The sequence below is a fragment of the Myotis davidii genome, unplaced genomic scaffold, assembly GCF_000327345.1.
Source record: "Myotis davidii unplaced genomic scaffold, ASM32734v1 scaffold62, whole genome shotgun sequence".
NCBI classification, from domain to species: domain Eukaryota; kingdom Metazoa; phylum Chordata; class Mammalia; order Chiroptera; family Vespertilionidae; genus Myotis; species Myotis davidii.
The window spans coordinates 4,909,241-4,926,096 of NW_006295180.1; the positions used below are offsets into that span (position 1 = coordinate 4,909,241).

Genomic DNA, 16,856 nt, shown 5'->3' on the forward strand with positions numbered 1-16,856 from the left:
GGACTAAAACAGGTTTCTGGGGTTTTGTTTAGCGTCTATGTTTGTTACATAGTTGCTTGCAGCTCAGAGGCCTGCAGCGGCAGGCGGGGAACGTTGGAGTCCTCTGTCACTGAAGCAAGCAAGCCTCATGTTAGTTTCAAGCTGCCTGGCTGCCAGCCACCATCTTGGCTGGCAGTTAATTTGCATATTGCCCTGATTAGCCAATGGGAAGGGTAGCAGTTGTACGCTAATTACCATGTTTCTCTTTTATTAGATAGGATATATATATATATGTGTGTGTATGTATATATATATGTGTGTGTGTGTGTTTTTAGTGCTCATCTCTTTTAAATATTCAGTTCATTAACATTTTGTCCCTCCTGCTCTGTGTATATAGTTTGACAATTCTCTGCCTTTACACATTTCTAATAAGCAGCAAAGAGAAAGCTTTTGTATATAATACGTTGTGTAAATCAAAGCCAAATGCCTTATATTTTAGAATTTTTTTATTGAAAATATATATTTTATTGATTTTTCACAGAGAGGAAGGGAAAGGGATAGAGAGTTAGAAAACATCGATGAGAGAAACATCGATTAGCTGCCTCCTGCACACCTCCTACTGGGGATGTGCCCACAACCAAGGTACATGCCCTCACCGGAATCAAACTGGGACCCTTCAGTCCACAGGCCGGCACTCTATCCACTGAGCCAAACCGGTTAGGGCAATATTTTAGAATTTCAACTTTCTTTGGTAATAGTGGAAAGAAGGGAGAAAACCTCTTCTGTAGAATTTTCCACAAAGAATAAAAAACCTTTTTTGTGGAAAGAACACTAGATAAGGAATTAAAAGGCCTGAATTCCAACCATTGTTCTACTTTCTAGTTATGTAATTTACTTGTGTATTTACTGAGGATTTTTTATGTGGTAGGCATTGAATAGCAGACTATAGATACAAAGATGAATGAAAAAAAAGCATAGATTTCATGGAGCTTTTTTATTTTGAGCTAGGGGAATATGGGCATTAATCAATTATAGTCACACAAATGCTTGATTACCATGTAGCATAGATTAATGAAGAAGTGGCATAAGAACTCTTCTGAGCCCTGGTTTTCATATCTGTCAAATGATACTAAATACATACTTCATAAAATTATTGAGATGATCAATTAAGATAAAAACTCTATACCGATATAGAGTATTATTAAAATTATGGTGTAGTTTCCTCACATTTATTTACATTTAATTCTACATTTCATTTGTGGAAATATATGACCAGGTAATTGCTTACACAAAATATTTTTTTACTCAAATGATAGCTAAATTCTGTTTCTTTTTTAGATTTAATTTAAAAAGAAAAAATGTTAGAAGTAAATTACATTAACTTCTGTAAGGACTGTAACCATTGGTATCAGTTCACAGCAAGAATTAAACCCTTTGACAATAAGTGTTTAAGGACAGGATCTAAAGCAAAGTCAAGTTCTGGGAAGTTTTACTCAAACCTTAAGTAGATGCCAACTAGGAACATGAATGGGAAATTGTTTTTATCCAAATTCCTGTGTTGATCCCTCACCTTTCTTGTTTCTTTGGCAGCTTATTCTCTCCAGTTGGGAAGGAGGCTACAACCTGCAGTGTCAGGATCTTGCCAGTGCAGGGGAAGCCGATGTCCGGGTGAGTCATGAGGAGCAACTCGCCACCTGTAACCTTTCTTGCTGAAAAGAACAGAAGGCTCCCTCCTCGTAGCTATGAGGATGGGGGCTGGGGTAGATGAGAAAGGAACGCCTGTTCTAATAGAAATGTTTGGTAGCAAAAATGCTTTTCAAATGGCCAGCCGTGGGAGACAGACTGAACACATTGTGCTATGCCCGCGCAATGGACCTCTTTCATCATGGAGTGAGGGGGTCTCTGCAGGGTTACAGAACCTCCTCCAGGGTATGGCTACATGAAGAGAAGCAGCCTGTGTAGCCCTTGTTTACAGCGTAGTACCTTTTGTGCAAGCAATGATATGAATACATGTGTGTATTGCTCATGTCTTTAAAGGAAACAATGGCAGAATAAACCAAAAGCGAACAAAGTGGTTTCCTTTGGGACAGGGAACAATGAAGAGGGGACAAGATAGAAGCTGGACTTCTCTTAATGTGCGTTGTCTTACATTTGACTTTGGAACCATTAACTGTTTTACATAATTATGAAAGAAAATTAAATCTAAAAAAATAAAAAAGCAGGGCAGCTTCCCAAAAGAAACTTCCCAAATTTTATTTGGAAATAAAATAAAATAAATGAATATACCATATATTAAGTTGGTGACATAATCAGCCAAAGAAGAATTATTTCAAGTAACATTAAAATCCAGTGTTTTGACTGGGCATCACTAGTGAGATATATCTTATCAGTATTCAGTAATTTTTTATGGCTATTAATAAAAATATTGGTATTGCTTTTTTGAGGTACACAGTAGGATAAAGTAATTATACAATAATGTTAATATCATTACAACTAATATTTAAACATAAGAGAAAGGAGAGATCAGTAAGAAATTTAAATGAAACACCATAATCATAGATTCAAATTGGAACTATCAGAACTAACTTGATTCTTTCTAAAACAAACATGTTTTTATTTTTCTGTAGAAAAGGCCTAGTTAGTCTGTGAGGAACAATGAGCAGAGACTCCCCAGATTGTGTTCTGTAAATACTATCCTTTCCCACCGGAAGGGATAGGTTCTTCGCGAATCGGACAGCTTTTGGGTTGGGTGGGAACTGTGTATGGGGAGAATCCAGGAGCTCTCATGGCGGAGAGCCAGGGAATGGCCAAGGCTGCTGGTCGACCAAAGATCCAGGCGCCTCCTGGACAGGACTCCCTCTGCTGAATGTGGGCTGGGTTAGTATCCAAAGGAACACCGACTGCAGAGGATTGAAACATATTAAATTTGTTTTAAAAACCACAAGCTTAAAATGATGCTAAAAAACCCTCATTGTTTTTTGAAGGTTGCAAAACACCAACTCATTGTAGAAAAAAAATTAAAGGGAAAGAATCAAAAGTTTTCTTGCCTTTCATGTGTGCATCTCCAAAGGGGAAGAGTTCTTCCTAGAAGAGCAAAGGCATGAGGAGCAAGAGAATTGAAATCATCAATTTGGAATACCTCCTGAAGTCATGGATCTAGACAGCAGTGATGAGGAAATGATAAAACTGTTGGGTGAAAGTTGAATGGAAACTTTGTAAGGATTGGATTAGGCTGTTAACACCTGAACTCACTGTACAGGAGTACACTGTACAGGAGTACCAGAAATGATGCCCCTCTTTTTCGTGGACTTCAGAGGCAGTCGCTGCTTCAAGATAAAGCTAAACACCTCTTTTCCAGCATCTGGCTATCAGAGACTCATTGAGGTGGACGTTGAACACAAACTCAGAAGCGTATGGCCACAGGAGTTGCTGCTGACACTCTGGATGAAGAATGGAAGGGCTATGTGGTGTGAATTAGTGGTGGGAATGAAAAAACAAGGTTTCCCCTTTAAGCAGGTGTCTTTTGGCCATGTCTGCTGGCAAAAAAAGATCTGTTCAGGGTTGCCTTATGGGTGCCAATCTGAGTTCTCAACTTGATCATCATAAAACATGACCAAGAGAGAGATTCCTGGAGAAAGATTTATTCCTGGTTGTTCTGATACTACTGTGCCTCATCGCCTGGGGCCCAAAAGAGCTAGTGGAATCTGCAGGCTTTTCAGTCTCTCTGAGGAAGATGATGTCACAACCAATATGTTGTGAGAAAGAAGGTTAGAAACCTCAGACCAAAGCACCCGAGATTCAGTGTCCTGTTACCCCACGTGTCCTTCAACATAAACGTCGGCTCTGAAGAAACAATGTACTAAGAAAAATAAGAGGCTGCAGAATATGCTAAACTTCTGGCCAAGCGAGTGAAGGAGGCCAAAGAAAAACTCCAGGAACAGATTGTCAAGAGGCATGCAATGGGCTACCTTCTCTGAGAGCTTCTATCTCTAAGGCAGAGTCCAGTCAAAAATGGGATTTTCTAAGAGTAATAAATAAGAACAAACTTTAAAAAAGAGAGAGAGAAAAAAAAGAAATAATGTCCCTCTTGATGTGATAGGAAGTTTACAGAACCACCTTTGAAGGAATCTTGCCCCCAACTTAACCTGAGTCCAGTCAAACCTCTAAGCGCTAGTTACAGAAAATGTGGGGGATGGAGAAACAGGTTAAATAACACCAGGAAAAAACAGTCATCCAAATCCATAATAATATTATTAGAATTCTCTACAACAGCTGATCTAACTTTTTAAAGAATAAAAGACATGAAAGAAAAGGGGGGAGCAAGGAAAGGGAGAGTGATTGGTTAGAAGAGACTTAAGAACCATAGCAAACAAATGCAGCTGGGCCTTGTTTGGACCCTGATTTAAACAGATCATTTATAAAGAGACATTTTTGAGATAGGTTTGAACATGGACAAGGCTATTAGGAGATAGTAAGGAAATATTAATTTTATTAGATAATGTCACTGTGGTTATGTCTAAAAAACTCACTATTAGTAGTTTCTATAGATAAAATAATACTTTGAATTTTCTTATATACTGCACTCATCCCCGCCTCCCCCCCCCCCGAAAAAAAAGTGGTGGGAAATAGAATTGATTCAACAAATTTGGAATCATATTGAAATTCAGTGATAGATGCCACAAATTTTATTATACTTGTTCTCCCTGCACTTGTGAATGTTTGAAAATTTCCATAATAAAAAACACGGGTTATTAATGAGGGAGATGGTGGAAATCCTTTTAATTAAAATCTTTAACATGTACATTTTTAAAGCACCTTCAAAGCAAAAATGCAAAAAAGAAAAAAGGAAGATATATCGATATCTCTACACCCATGTTATTTCTGATATCTCATCACAGACCAGTACACATTGGGATATTTTACAGTCCTCCAAAGGTCATTGTTGCATGTATGTATTATTTATATTTATGGTTTAATTTTTTTGGATTACTATTTTGAAGATTTATTGTTACCTCAAACATAAGAAGCCACTGCACCTTATCTTCCTGAGAATAGATAGCATATATCCTAATTTCAAAGTTCCTGTTATATAGCGTCTCCTCTCATGTTGGCATGTGAGCGCTGAGGGGCTCAGAGGGAAGGGAAGTGATGCTCACGACCTACTGCTAGTGAGGAAGAAAAGCATCTTTATTTTGAACCTTTTAGTTTAAGGAAGAGGCAAGGAAGGAGTAGTCATGGACTGCTCCCGGGTAGTATAATGTTAGGAGACACTATATGTACATTAGAGGAATAGATAACAAGTGAAATCTAGCGTAACCAACAGTAGTGATCTGTTGAGTGTGAGGCCCTGAGCAAGGCAAGACAGTCTCTGTCTTCAAGTGATTGGCAGTCTTTTGGGAAAGATAGATTCATAACATTGACTACACTTTATGTGATTATTAAAAGAGGCATAAAATAGTGGGGGAATATACATGAAGAAGCAGTTGATTCAGCCTGAGAAAGGAAAAAGATAGAGCTCCAGAGAAGGGTGGTTTTAAGAGGAGTATGCAGCCCTATCCGGTTTGGCTCAGTGGCTAGAGCGACGGCCTGCAGACTGAAGGGTCCCAGATTCGATTCCGGTCAAGGGCATGTACCTTGGTTGTGGGCAAATCCCCAGTAGTGGGTGTGCAGGAGGCAGCTGATTGATGTTTCTCTCTCATCGATGTTTCTAACTCTCTATCCCTCTCCCTTCCTCTCTGTAAAAAATCAATAAAATATATTTTTTTAAAAAAGAGGAGTATGCATTGGTTCTGTAGGTGCAGGGGAGTAGCTTGATCAGACACGTATTTTGGAAAGATAATACTAGCGTAGGTTGGAATGCTGGGAATAAGGAACTATGGAGGCAGAGACGCCAGGCAGACGCTCTCTCGGTAGTCTGACAGAAATGCATGCTGTGGGGCGCAGGACACAGAATGCTGAGCGGGAGGGCAGCACGGGCACGTTTTCATTGCTCACCTTTTATTTTTCCCATTTAAATTTTTTACAGGTAGCCAAGGTGTTGTGGTGGTACTACTTCTCCAAATTAATAGAGTTCCTGGACACGATTTTCTTTGTTTTGCGGAAAAAAACCAGTCAGATTACTTTTCTTCATGTATATCATCATGCCTCTATGTTTAACATCTGGTGGTGTGTTTTGAACTGGATACCTTGTGGGCAAAGTAAGTGATTTTGTTAACTTTTTCAGTTCTGTGTAATGGATCTTGCAAGGCCTCTAGCGTGTCTCCTGTGTTGAGCATTGCGTGCAGGTCAGGAGAGGACGAGGGGCCGTGGCATAGCCCGCTTTGTCACACAGCGAAGCTCATGTTTGCCAGTGGCCCTTCGTTTCTGGTCTCTGATACTGGCAAAGTCTGAGTGTTACCTTAAATTTTAAAAATGTTTTCTTTTTCGTGCACCAAATGCCCAATGGCCAGAAGCACATATCTTGGCTGGAGCAGTTTTACTCCCATACCCGGGGCTGAAGAAATACTAGGAAATGTGGCACCTTTCATCACCTCAATCTATACGTGGTATAGATTGAGTCATTTCAGCTTTTAGGTCTTGTTTTTCCATTCTGAGAAAACGAAAGTCACGTTGCTGACCCACCAGAGTATTGGCTTGTTTTGTTTACTAAGAACTGCAATAATATGTTTTACACACTCATTCATATCTATATATTTTGAATGAAACAAAAATTTCATGAGACAATATTTAGCCTGGCTCTGTCCCTTTATTTCAAATTCTATTTCACTTTTTCAAAAAGTTGGTGACAATCTTACTGCATTGACTTACTAATGGGTTGGTTATGACCTGCAGTTAGAGAAACCTGGGCTAGAGAGAGCAGTACTTTCTATCTGATATTGTCTTATACCCAAGAATTAAAGGATATTCTATGAAAAATCAGAATTGCTAAAACTTAAGTCAAAATTATCTTGTGCTAGGAATTAGGATCTTGTGGAGATGAAATTTTTAAAACACCAAGGATATTTGGGCTACATCAGTGACTGTGAACATGCAAACTCACCCCACAGTCTGAAGAAGCGAGTTGCTGGGGTGCCATGGGCAGAGAGAGATGCTGTCCCACCTCTCCTAGCCTGACAGAATCTGGTTTCTTGAGTTCAGTGATTAAGACCATAATTGACTTACACTGTAATCAATATATAGACTATAATCAACACCAAAGGACAGTGGTCGAGTTATTTGTATGATTGTCAGTAGTTTTGTTACAAATCACTAAGCATATAAAGCGAGTCTCAAATAATCACTGTATAAAGACATAGAATTCCTATGAATAAAATACTATGTGTGAGACAATTTCTCTTCATTCTAGAATATTATAAAAATTATAAGCAGCAACAAATTTTTAATTGACGAAAATGAAAACTCAGGTGGCTAAAAAATATCACTAATATAACTCAGAATACCTGGTACTCTGAAACTATATTTGTGTTTTCGTATAATTCAAGTGCCCTACCAAGTTATTCCAGCCAGTGTTTCTTAAGGACACACTAGATGCATGGTGTTACTCCTCTTGTTCCTTACTCGTTGCTTTGCATTTATCTATCCAGATCTCTAACCCAGGACTGGGAAACCAAGCTAGAGAATTTAAATTAATTAACCAGTGCCTTTTAGTTTATATAGTATTATAACATCTCAGTCCTACCACAAATCTTAAGAGATAATTATTATTATACCCATTTTCCAGGTGAGAAAAATAAAAATTTACAAAGTAGCATATCCAAGGGAACTTAGCTAATAGGGGGTCGTGTAGCTCCACAGTATCTTTAAATAGGATTGATGGCTCGCAGACCAGCCCTCTGGACCCCAAGCTCACACACAGAACAGTACCCAGCCCAAAGTGAACACTAGTAAGCACTGTACACATATTGATTGAGTTAAGCCTCATAATAAATAGTGAGTTCCCTGTTTCCAGCAAATAATCCCTTCTGACATCTTCCCTCTTACAGCTATATCCTTTTGACCCTTATTTGACCAACATAGAACTGTTCCTTTCCCTTGGTGTCCTGAAACACCATTCACCATGCTGGTGGCAGTGTAGGAGGATGTCGTGAAGATTGTGGCAGGGGCTGGGGAGTGCTTCAGCACAGCTAGCACAGCAGATGCCCTAAAATCGGATTTTACATAGTCTTTGTCCTTTAGTCCATGAGTTGACCCATCTCTCCTTAGTCCCAGCCTTTCCTCATCCTGCTGGCTCTTCTTCCTCCCCTATATTCGCTCACCTTCCCCAGCATCTCCTGGTTCCTAGGTTCCTTTCAGGTAGATTTTATTAACTTAATTATGAAGAGCAACACATTTTCCTTGATTCTTGAGCAGCCTCTTCAACCATGTCCTGAAGGCTCTCTTTCTTTTCTTTTTTTTATCCTTACCCCAGGACATTTTTCCATTGATTTTTTTTTTTATAGAGAGAGAAGGGAGAAGGGGGAAGAGAGAGAGAGAGAGAGTGAGAGGTGAGAGAGACAATTGATTGATTGCCTCCCTTGCCTCCCACAAGTGCCCTGGACCAGGGCCAGGGATGGAGCCTGCAACCGAGGTATGTGCCCTTGACTGGGAATCAAACCCGCTGATGTTTCAGTCTTAGGCCAAATCGGCCAGGGCTGAAGGCTCTCTGTCTACAATCAGAATGGCTCATCGAAGATTTAGCTAAAGCAGATACTTCTGTCATTGGCTTTAAGCTAACATTTTTTTTTTCTCCCTGATTAGCTGACAGCAATGAATTAAAGGGACAGTAAAACCTTTGCACAACAGGAATTACCAGTTTGGTTGGCACTCTAAGCACTATGCAGTTTAGTCCTATTAGGTGACTTGCTGAATCCTGGAGTGATGGCACAGTAATCAGGGAGTTTGTCAGTGTGAATGTTAGTGTCATATTGTTACTCATCTTCATGATGAGCAGGAAGGATCTCACTTGACAAAGAATGAACAGTCCTACTTTCCGGAAGAGCAGTAATTCCTGTGTGGTACTTTCATAGGTTTCTTTGGACCCACTCTGAACAGTTTTATCCACATTCTTATGTATTCCTACTACGGACTGTCTGTGTTTCCGTCGATGCACAAGTATCTGTGGTGGAAGAAATACCTCACACAGGCTCAACTGGTATGTCCTCCGTCCCTCCTTTCAGCTCTTCTCCATGTGAAGTTCCTACATATTCGCTTGGCTTGGGGAAAGGTCACAGCAATCCCGGCCTTCCTAGAAGTCAGCGGCTTTGCCACAGGTGATAGAGATGCCTATTTTTCTCTAAAGAGGGCCTATTAAGAATGAAACCTTGCAAGCTAAAACGTCCTTTGCGTATGTCATTAGCTTATTCCTTGCTTTGAAATATAGACAATACTTTTAAAATTAATGTTGTTAAATCATTTCAGCTGCTACTTTTCCATGAGAAAAGTAATGAGCAATTAAGTGAGCAATTATAGTTACTTACTAATAACATTTCTGGATAGGCTAGCAGGCTGCTTTAGCGGTTTTTTGTTTTATTCTTACACAGTTTAAGGAGTCAAAGTAATTGATCTCTAGATGTACAAAACTTCACAGCAGTCCGTGTGTGGCTCGGCTGGTTCCCTCACATGGTGCCCTTCCTGCCCTTCCCAGGTGCAGTTCGTGCTCACCATCACCCACACCATGAGTGCTGTTGTGAAACCCTGTGGCTTCCCCTTCGGGTGTCTGATCTTCCAATCTTCTTACATGCTTACACTAGTCATCCTGTTCTTAAATTTTTATTTCCAGGTAAGTTAAATGTAAATGTTCAGTGGTAAAACATAAGAGACTGTGCACCTCTACATTGTATATTTGTTTCATTTTACTGATTAAATATTATAGTAGCACATGTTTGTTTATAAATTCAAATAACAGAGATGCACAAAGTGAAAATGAAACTTGCATCCCTAACTGCTCTCCCAACAAAGGAAGTCCTCCTCAGAGAATAACTTATCCAGTGTCAGTTGAGTGGGCATTCTGTAGACATTTTTCAATGTATACATATAGTTTTATCAGATATTAGGCATTTGTATCCTACAGTTGCACAGTGCTACCAAAGCCTGAAGTCAAAAAGTTAAACACTGTATACAGTAAGACGGATCCAGGAAATTTATGTGAATGAAGAAAATCATGGGCTAAATGAGTTTAATATTAAAAAATTGTTTCCATATCAGCTACTGTGATGTATAGACTCACTATTCCCTTGGAAAGCATTATTTTCAGGCAACAAGTATGCAAAGGTCACATTGACTTTTTTTGAGTATCATTTTTTCTTTTTTTTTAATCTTCACCTGAGGATATGTTTTTGTTTTTTACTGATTTTTTTTAAGAGAGAGAAGAAGAGGGAGAGAGAGAGAGAGGAGAGGGAGAGAGACACAGAGAGAGAGAGATGCATTGATATGAAAGAAACATCGATTGGTTGCTTCAATAAACATCCCAACCAGGACAGACCCACAACCTAGGTATGTGCCCTGACCAGGAATAGAACCGTCGACCTTGTGTACACAGAACTGTCACCCGGTCCACAGATGACGCTCCATCCAACTGAGCTACCCAGGCAGGACAAGTGTTATTTTCTTTTTAATTAACAATTTAAAGGGAGAAGAGCTTCAAAATGCAATTTCAAAGCAACTCTGTGATACAAGAACTGATAAAGTGGTAACCGTACAGGACTCAGGTGGTTGTAGGTTTGTGTTTTTTTTTATTTTTTCAACATATTTTTATTTCAGAGAGGAAGGGATAGGGAGAGAGAAATAGAAACATCAGTAATGACAATCATTGTTTGGCTGCCTCCTGCACACCCCCTGCTGGGATTGAGCCCACTATCCAGGCATGTGCCCTGATGGGGAATCCAACTGTGACCTCCTGATTTATAGGTCCACACTCAACCACTCAGACACACTGGCCGGACTGGTTTAGGTTTAATTTGCTCTCCTTTGTGGGCTGGAGAAATAGAAAACTTCATGAAAAAAAAATGAGAACATACATTTATATTCAAAACAGTACTTTTGAAATTGTATTCAGCTGTATTTTCTTCTTCTTCAGACATACAAGTGTTTCCTGATTTTTTAATTTGCATTTGCTGAAAGTCAACCCGTAGTGTTTTATACAAAGTACAACTGTGGGAACTGAACTTTGGACAGTTTTTCAGCTCTTGTGTTTCTGAAAGTAGACTGGCTAGGCTTTGTCTGTTATAAGAGATAAAAGTTTCCTTTGAGAATTTCTTAAGAAATAGGCATTGATAGAACCAAACAAAGCCATGGGGGGTGGGAGGGGGGGTGGAGTAAGGGGCTGAATGTTGAAACTTGAAGAGAAGCACATAGCCCAGCAGGGGTCGCCAATGGCACTCAGAGCTTTAACTCTACTTGATTTAATTGAATCTTAGTCTTTTAAAGTTGAGTATATTTTTTTTAGTCTTAACCCTAATACCATTGTTTTAAAAAATAAAAAGATAAAAATGAGATGAGATTAGATATTTTGTCAGAATAGCAAAGATATGCCAAAACCCAAATTAAGCAAAGTCCCAGGTACTAGTACTTTAAAATAACAGTACTTTTCACTTGAATTGTATTTTTGTTTAATTATGTCCTTAAGTCATGGGGATGTGATGTATAGCATGGTGACTATAGTTAATAATACTGTGTTGCATATTTGTAAGTTGCTAAGATAGTAGATCTTAAAAGCTCTCATCACAGGCCTTGGCCAGTGTTGCTTAGTGATTAGAGTGTTGGCCTGAGCACCAAAAGGTCTTGGTTTCGATTCCTGGTCAAGGGCACATACCTCAGTTGCAGTTTCGATCAGGGTGCTTGCAGGAGGCAACCAATCAATGTGTTTCTTCTCTCTCTCTCTCTCCCTCCCTCCCTCCCTCCCTCCTTCACCCTCCATCCCTCCCTTCCACTCTCTAAAAAGCAATGGAAAAAATATCCTCAGGTGAGGATTTAAAAAAATATATGTTCTCATAACAAGAAAAAAGTTGTGTGGTGATAGATGTGAACTAGACTTATTGTGGTGATAATTTCGCAATATATACAAATATCGAATCATGTTGTACACCTATAAACTAAGATAATGTATATCAATTATACCTCAATTAAATATATATATGCTTTCTGTGTAAGCAACTAATGCAGAATAAATTAAATGCTAATCCCATAATACATAAATACTATGCTCATAAAGTGAAAGAAACAACCTTTCATTAGAATTCATACAAATGCCCTGTTTTCACCCTATTTTTATTTTTAACCAAAATCTTTTTAAAAAAATAATTGATAGACTTATTTTTAGTAGTTTTAGGGTTATAGAACTGAGCAGATAGTACGGAATTCCCACGTGCCCCCTCTACCCCTTTAGTTCCCCCTATTAACATTTAGTATCATGTTGCATTTGTTACAATTGATGAGCCAATATTGATACATTATTAACTACTAGAGGCCCGGTGCATGAAAATTCATGCACTAGAGCCGGGGTCCCTCAGAAGATATTAAGATATATATCCCTTCTCACAGTCTGGGAGCCGACAGGGGTGGGAGGTGACCCAGCGATCAGGGGAAGGCGACGCCCCATCACACCTCTGCTGCTGCCACTGCTGCCAGCAGCGCAAGCCTCGGCCAGCCCTGGTTACCTGCACCTCAGGTGGCCCTGGTTACCTGCGCCTCGGGTGGCCCTGGGCAGCTGGGAGGGCTGAGGGGACTGGGCACACCATCTTGTGGCTGTGGGTCCGGCCATCTTTGAGGGCGTGTCAGTCAATTAGCATATTTCCTCCTTATTGGCTGTAGGCACCACCATCTTTGAGGGCGGGGCAGTCAATTAGCATATTTCCTCCTTATTGACTGTGGGTGTCACCATCTTTGTGACAGTGTGAGGGTCAATTAGCATATTCCCTCTTTATTAGATAGAATAGTCCAGGGTTTACATTCCCTCTTTGTGTTGTACATTCTATGGATTTTGACTGATGCATAAAGTCATTTCATGCAGAATATAAGCCCTCTGTTTCTCACAGCTTCACATAGTCCCCACATTTGTTCCTGGGCCCTTTCTTACAGCTGCAGCGCCACCACTTGCTGCTCCTCATCCCTAGGCAGGCTGTCTGGGCTGCCCACACCCCAGGGAAGCTCAGCACTCCTGAGCTGTCACTACCTTATGTCCCTGCTACTGTAGATCCAGAAGCTTTAAAATTGTCATAGTAAAGATAGAATTCTTATTACAAAGTCCAGTACCCAAGAAATCATACACTCTTTTAGACTATATGCCACTATAGACATCTTATTAAAGACTCCTTTTTCTTTTCCTTTTCTCTTCAAAATGTACACATCCTACAGACATACCGAAAAAAGCCAATGAAGAAAGAGACGGAAGAGTTACCAGCAGGGAAAGAAGTGAAGAATGGATTCTCCAAAGCCTACTTCACTGCAGCTAATGGAGTGATGAACAAGAAGGCACAGTAATATCAGCAACAGACACAGCATATATAATGGCCTAACAGATCCGCTTGCTCTCAGGCAAGGACTGAATTGAACATTATATATGCTTTAGCATACACTAACTTTCTTTGCGTTTATAAATCATTTGTACCCAGAATGTATTAATATCTTGCTATGAGGTTAATCTCTTAATTGAGTGCTTCTGTCAGCATTGAGGTGAGCTCTGCAGCCCTCCCACTGGCGCCCCTTCTCTCCTCCCCCAGGCCTGCCCCTCACAGGAGCTCTTACAGCTGCCTCACACAGAGCCAGAGAGCAGGGCACTGTTTGTCACAGCAGGCCTTCAAATAAAAAGTTAACAGTTTGTTCTCATGAAAATGTTTTTAAAAAAATGTTAGTTCTCTCCCAGATACAGGGTGTGTTCTAATCTACATGAAGCAATAATTGTCAGTGCATAAAGGAATTAGTCCCTCTGTTCCTTTAGGGGTCAACCCCAGAAGATATTAAAAGAGGATTATAAATGGAAAATCTAACAAAACTTTTAGGCTGTGTCTGTCAGATTCCCACAGCCACTCCTAACTTTCAACATAGTGATGTGGTAATGAAACTTGAGAAAAAAATCCTCTGCCAAATCCTCATAGCTCAGGGCTTTGAATAGTTGTTCCTCAGTTTTAATTTGGTTTCCTTGATTATTCGTGTCTACCTCTCATGTTAAGTTGCCTCGGTAAGGATATAGACAGACACAGTGTTCAGTGTTCAAAAGCAGGAGCTAAACCTGGCTGCCTGTTGCTTTCTGAGCAAGGACTCACGTCCAGTCTGCCCTTTTCTTAGAAGGATACGCCACTGGGCCATACATACATCAGGACTCAGAGCTCTGGGGGGAAGAGACATTGAACCCGTTTGTGAATATTATTCCTTAATACCTGCTATCAGTCTTATGCAGGTTAAATTTTTAAAAATGGTAACTAAGAATCGGAGGATGATAGAAAGATTTCAACACTGAGCCATGGGCTGGTAAAGAGCCAGGCCAAAAAGTGCCGATTTGGCAAACTCAGCCCTCCTTTCCCGGCTCTGCAATGCAATCCGGACCAAGAACCTGGCACAAAAGCACAGAAGTCGTTACTGGACAGTTCCGTCCTGCTCCAGTGTGGGCAGTTACTCACTGTCACATTGAACAAGAACGGAAACGGGGTATTTTCTGGAGACTTGATGATGATCTATACTCTGTGAACGTGTTGTTATCCCCTACACCAGGAAGGCATTGTCACCATTGCCCCAGCGCACTCCAGCCTGTCTGGGAGTGCCTTGCTGCCCTTTTTGGCCTTTTTATTTTTCTTCCTTTTTTTTCTGAGCTCTAGTTTTTAAAGTGTTTTTCCTGTTTAAAAAATAAACGCACTAACTTTTGGACTGACATTGTACACTGACATCGTGCTGACTTTTCTATCTTCTCTTTCATGTAAACTACCCACTTGGGATCCTGGCCCTTGGTGGACAGGGACTGAGCTTAGACTAGGGTCCCTGGGAAATGGTTGGACTGTAACATTCCCTTCTCTACTTGTTGACCCATTTCTGTTGAACAGACATCTCAAGCCGATGCCCGCCTACCTTAGGTTTATTTTTCTAAATAGTTTTCTAATACTGACTTGCTCCAGGGTGCTTAATCCCACTTCCATCACATTATAACTGTGTTTGTTAAAGATTGTTCTCTCCTAAAAACTCATTTTAAAACAAGGGCTAACTTCAAGCATGACTGTTACTGCTCCTCTCTGACTAGCACAAGTTGGACTAAGGAGACAGCCCTTGAGCAACTGAGCTCAAGTTCAGTTTTAGGTCTCAGACGTGGGCTAACATCTGTTCTCAAAGTACATTCCAGGTGAAGATGAGAGAAGGCAGACAGCACTGGTCATTCATACTCAGCTTGTTATTCTGCCATAGCTGCAGTTCTGGGTGCTCTCATATCTGCAGAGCAAGGAGGCAGCCACTGTTCAGCAGTGACACAGCCAAGACGCTCCCTGGGCAGGGTGCGGTAACCTCTCGGATCAAAGGGAGAGCTTGGGTAGTTGACACTTTCAAGCTTAGTTTAGTTGGAGGTTTCAAAATGCATATTTCCCATTGGTCTTTAGCCCTAGAAAAGCTTGAGAAACACCTGTAGCCTTAAACCATTCAAGGGCCAGTTAAATTACACAGAGCTATGAAATCTTAGCCACAAAAATTGAGTCATTAAAGTGTTACAATTTTAAAAAAACACAATGTTTACTTTTAATGTGATTTTCCTAAAAACAAAACTATTTTTAAAAATCTGTGTCATCTGTTTAAAAAAAATGGAAAACTGATTTTCCTAAATAAATTTCCTCTTCTAGGAATGAAAACACTTATAGGCATATCTGTTCATTCACCCAGTTTTTAAACTAACAGAATAAAACATTTACTTAATGGAATTACATATAGACATTTCTTCCCTTCAAAATTATATGTTGTATTACTTGTCATATTGGGGGACAAAGTCCTCCCCACTCCCATGGGAAAGGTATTTTTATTTTAAGGCAGAATGGCATACACTGCGACAGGCAGAGCAGCACTTTGTAAGAGACCGTCTGGTTCTTTCTAATATTTCCATGTCATCTCATGATGTTTCGGGCGGGGTGGGGGGGGCTTCCTTATTTCGAAAATAAGACTATCACTTCATTGTTTTCTTTTAAAGGTACTTATATCATAAGAACATAGTATCATGATTGGGGTGTCCAGGGAGGCAGGAGAAGCCATTTTTCTTTGTAGATAGATAAAAAGCATTCTGTATGATTGTTGTATAATAAATTGATTTTTACACTAAAGTAAAGCATATTGTGCTTTTTCTTACCTGGCTAAAATGTGTGTCTGCATGGGATTTCAAATGACCTATTCTTCAGGATTTTTTAAACAATAAAGTAATATTTTAGCAATTCATTTTAGGCATTTAATTTCTCCTTCGTTTCAATAAGCAATGAGCTTTTCTTTATGTGACATTACTGCCCTTACATAGTACTCATCAAGTTAAACTATTTCAGAAAGTAGTCATTCGCAAGAAAAATCTAAGACCAGTTAGATAAGCAGAGGATATAATAAAGATGTAATATGCAAATGGTCGTTATGCCGTGTGAAGCCTAACGACTGACCCGGATAAGGACCAGATCACGGATCAGCAGGAGGGTGGGGCAGCGAGCTACAAGTGGGTGGAGAGAGCTACAGGAGGGGGCAGGGCAGCAAGCTATAAGGGGTGAGCAGGGGGGTGGGCCGAGGGAGCTACAGGAGGGTGGCAGTGATCTACAGGAGGGGACAGGGCAGCAAGCTATGAGGGGGGACGGGGAGGGCGTGGGGGGAGCTACAGGAGGTTGGAGAGCTACTGGCTACAAGCAGGCGGTGGAGAGCTAAGAGCAGGGGGGTGGGCCGAGGGAGCTACAGGAGGGTGGCAG

At 40.3% G+C, this 16,856-nt stretch overlaps 1 protein-coding gene across 1 annotated transcript in view; it reads left to right on the forward strand.

Moving 5' to 3' along the window:
- Nucleotides 1–16,238, forward strand: part of ELOVL2 (ELOVL fatty acid elongase 2) — a 43,949-nt gene extending 27,711 nt beyond the window's left edge. The window contains exons 5-9 of the mRNA XM_006769735.2: nt 1,570–1,647; nt 6,005–6,176; nt 8,985–9,109; nt 9,602–9,736; nt 13,309–16,238. Coding sequence (XP_006769798.1) covers nt 1,570–1,647; nt 6,005–6,176; nt 8,985–9,109; nt 9,602–9,736; nt 13,309–13,434 — 636 coding nt within the window. The 3' untranslated portion in view covers nt 13,435–16,238. The remainder of the gene's footprint in view (nt 1–1,569; nt 1,648–6,004; nt 6,177–8,984; nt 9,110–9,601; nt 9,737–13,308) is intronic.
- The last annotated feature ends 618 nt before the right edge of the window (nt 16,239–16,856 follow it).